Source organism: Mizuhopecten yessoensis, unplaced genomic scaffold (genome assembly GCF_002113885.1).
Source record: "Mizuhopecten yessoensis strain PY_sf001 unplaced genomic scaffold, ASM211388v2 scaffold8229, whole genome shotgun sequence".
Lineage (NCBI taxonomy): Eukaryota > Metazoa > Mollusca > Bivalvia > Pectinida > Pectinidae > Mizuhopecten > Mizuhopecten yessoensis.
This window is the reverse complement of record NW_018407443.1, coordinates 13646-17802: the sequence shown is the minus strand read 5'-3', so window position 1 is coordinate 17802 and position 4157 is coordinate 13646. Positions and strand designations below refer to the sequence as shown.

Sequence of the window (4157 nt, the reverse complement as noted above, 5' to 3'; positions counted from 1 at the left end):
TGGCATTTATTCGTGTAAAACGACAATTTTCATGCAACCTTGAAATGTAAAAAGCCGCCATTTTGACTCCATTGCGTAAGTCTGTGATGTGATGTACTTGTTCTAGGCGTGACATCACAATTGAAACAGTTGAAACTTATAACCAATCACAGGGCTGATAGGTCATATTACATGGGTTAATATGCCAAAATATCTGGCATGGTTATAATCAATGGATAACAGTACATTATGAGATAAAAACAATCTTTTGATAGTCATCCCATGATATAAAGATACGTTATTATAACAATAATTATAGTTCATGGCTATATTATTTTTCTTTCAAATAAAATTGCGGTTGAAATATTGATAGCTTTAAGAACTTCACTATCTGATAGCTGTTTTTTTAATTGTTGAACCAAAGTATTTGGTACTTTATCATCTTAATTATTCAAACACCCATTAACCCATTAACCTTTTCATTCTTGTCAGGTTCCTTTGACGAATTTCTTTTCTGAAATAATCGAAAAAAATAATCTTGTCGTTACTCTTTCTTTTCTTGCATTTTCCTCATATAATTCCCCATATAACCTTACTGAGTTTCATAACCGGTTCTGATATAGCTTCAAACACTGAAAGCTTTAGTTGCCATTCGTTAGGAAGATGATCGCCTCTGAGATTGCAGGAAATAATATTTCGATTAATTGGGTTTAGACCAAATATTATTATTTTGTATAGACATATGTAATTGTTACTCACCCCTTTCTTGAAACCTAAGAATATAACTTGACTTCACTGGGTCCCGTTTGTGTGTTACATCTTTCTATATAGGCTATCGTTGACCTATTAATGTAATCAAAATCATTACTGCAACTACAAATCAATTTGTGATTTTTGGTTATTACAGCTTTTCATTCTTAACCATGTGACAAATGCCTCTCGGCTTCTAAACGATGTTTGCATACTCTGGATACTTAAGTCTCGTGAGATTGCTGCTATGTCAATATTGTTTTATTGACGAGGCTTTTATAAATGTAGCTCTCAGATTAAATGTCTAATAAAAAATACACTGACGATAACCAGAATCTTGTTAACGTTAACACATAATCTGAAAGGGATATTTACTGCATCTTCAGTTATACCTGCTTCATGGCATGCAAGTCACGACATAAACAAAACCGTTCAATTAGTATATTTACTTTTCAAAATGTAGTCATTCCCCCATATATATTAAACTGCAAAATGTAAATACTACGTTTTAAAATATATGGGTTTTTTTCAGCTATTTCAACCATGAGTTTAAGTCTCTTTTATCTGTTGAAAATTACAAATATGATAAAAGTCTAACATGTANTTGCCTTTGATTAGTATACAGAGTACAATGGAAGAAGAAGTGATCAGAGTCCTCAACAGGAGAACTACATAAGCATACACTAACACATGACCTGATTAAGACACTAACTACGTCCCCACTTCACTTACACCTGACCGCATCAGGTCACATCTATTCCATTCCTTCACTTAACTTCACCTAAATATATATTCTGACATTCATTATATATATCCGTCCGTACCTCTTTTTTAATCCATATCTTCACAAAATCCTATCTGCCCTTTTAAAATTAACAAGTGTGTAGTCCTATGTCATAGGGAAAAAAACATTATTCAATATCCCATTGGCCATGCGATGAAATAATTAGGTGTCTTTTGTCTTCAGCTGTCCCATAGTAGGATTATCGGAGGCTCGGATGGCCAAATCAGTGAAAATCCTTGGCAGGTGTCAATCCGATCTTGGAACTCCCATATATGTGGAGGTGTCATCCTTGATGAAACTACTGTCCTGACCGCTGCCCATTGTCTAGGGAATGCTGCTCGGTAAGAGTTGTCATTTACAATATTACACTTTTAAATATGAATTAAGATGATCACTTTGTGAATTGAGGACAAAACACTTTTAAATTATCGCGTTTTGGAATTCGAGTTTCTTTATTATCACAAGAAATCCTATTAAAGGTGATTAGATAATGTTAAATGCTTTGTATACACTAATTTCTAATTTTCAATTCTGTAGATTATATAATAATGATATGTTAATTATAGCGTTTAACAGTGTACGGTACGGAAGTGGATACTATTAATATGTTAATGAAAGGTTTACAGTGTACGGTGCAGTCAGTGGATAGTAACGATATGTTTATAACAGGACTTACAGCATACGGTACGGTAGTGGATAATAACGATATAATTATTACAGGACTAACAGCATACGGTACGGTAGTGGATAATAATGATATGTTTGTTATAGGACTTAAAGCATACGGTACGGTAGTGGATACTAACGATATGTTTGTTATAGGACTTAAAGCATACGGTACGGCAGTGGATAATAACGATATGTTTATTTTAGGACTTAAAAGCCTACGGAACGGTAGTTGGATAATAACGATATGTTTATTATAGGACTTAAAGCATACGGTACGGCAGTGGATAATAACGATAGGTTTATTTTAGTACTTAAAAGCATACGGAACGGTAGTTGGATAATAACGATATGTTTATTATAGGACTTAAAGCATACGGTATGGTAGTGGATAATAACGATATGTTTATTACAGGACTTACAGCATACGGTACGGTAGTGGATAATAACGATATGTTTATTACAGGACTTACAGTATACGGTACGGTAGTGGAGCATTAGCAACTGGTTACAGTGTCAGTGTTACTTCTACCAAGCTGGTAAGTGTTCTTTATCATTGTTTATACATAAGATTCTACATAATACAAAAAGTATTTGATATTTTGAAATAGTCCTAATGTCGCGTGACAACAATTTTATAGTTAATAAGACCGATAGTGATCGCGTTAGTGAATGACATATCAAATTAGTGGTTGGCGATAAAAATAGATAACTTTTAAAAGTATGTTTTCGTTTGCCTAGTAGTATTTATTTAGCTGTACATATAAATGTATGTTTTCGAGTTTCATAATCAAGGACAAAACTATAACATCAATTATCACCTAATGAAATGAAGGTTACCGATTGGTGTTGGTGATATTTCTCGTTAGACACAGGGAGTGCATCAGCAATTGCGTCATACTATCTTCTTATTGGATACAGCAGGCCAAACTTAATCTATAATTTATAAAATATGTAGCGGTGACATATTTTTACTTGGCAGCATGAAAACTATGGTGTTGGCTCTGGAGGATTTCCGAACGATATTGCAATAATGAAGGTACAAGCAATGAGCTTTAACGGGAACGCGCAGCCAATCAGTTTGACACAGCGTTCTAACAACGACCTAGCAGAAGGAGCATTGTGTAGGATCACCGGCTGGGGTAACACTAACGGCGGTAGTAAGTTCACTCCCAGAAATCAATTAAAATAAATAATTTGGTTCAATATTTTGGCAAAATCCAAGGTCATCATTAACATCAAAATTATTCTTAAAAACTGAACGAAAAGAATTTTATTACAAAGCAATTATGTCCGTTGATTTAAAGCTATATCACTGTGTTAATACGTGATTCTATGATGTCAATTTTTTCTGTATACTTTGTATTTAATATCATAGCTAGCAGTATTCCGGACAATCTGCAGGAGGCCGAAATGAGCGTTATAACTGACTCGGCGTGCGAGGGACAATGGGGGAACAACATATGTCGATCTTGTCACGTTTGTGTCTACGGCGATGGAGAGCGCAGTGCATGTAACGTAAGCGAATAGCTATAGGTTAATGTAATGTAAGTGGTTAATTGTATGGCTATATATTAGTTAATGTAATGAAGGTGGTTAATTGTGTGACTATATATTAGTGTAATGTTATGTAAGTAGTTGAATGTGTGGCTATATATTAATGAATGAAAGTGGTTAATTGTGTGACTATATATTAGTGTAATGTTATGTAAGTAGTTGAATGTGTGGCTATATATTGATGAATGTAAGTGGTTAATTGTGTGGCTATATATTAATGAATGTAAGTGGTTAATTGTGTGACTATATATTAGTGTAATGTAATGTAAGTAGTTGGCTTTGTGGTAATATATTAGTTAATGTAAGTGGTCAATTGTGTGACTATATATTAGTATATTTACATTTGCATGGCATTGTCACTATATAGCCTCTTTGGAAGCTGTTTCGTTGATGGGACTTTAATTATCATGCATCACGTGAC

At 33.9% G+C, this 4157-nt stretch overlaps 1 protein-coding gene across 1 annotated transcript in view; it reads left to right on the top strand.

Moving 5' to 3' along the window:
- Nucleotides 1-3709, top strand: part of LOC110455469 (fibrinolytic enzyme, isozyme C-like) — a 7167-nt gene extending 3458 nt beyond the window's left edge. The window contains exons 3-6 of the mRNA XM_021505629.1: nucleotides 1697-1854; nucleotides 2646-2718; nucleotides 3162-3339; nucleotides 3558-3709. Of these exons, the coding sequence (XP_021361304.1) occupies nucleotides 1697-1854; nucleotides 2646-2718; nucleotides 3162-3339; nucleotides 3558-3709 (561 nt within the window). The remainder of the gene's footprint in view (nucleotides 1-1696; nucleotides 1855-2645; nucleotides 2719-3161; nucleotides 3340-3557) is intronic.
- Nucleotides 3710-4157: the final 448 nt, after the last annotated feature.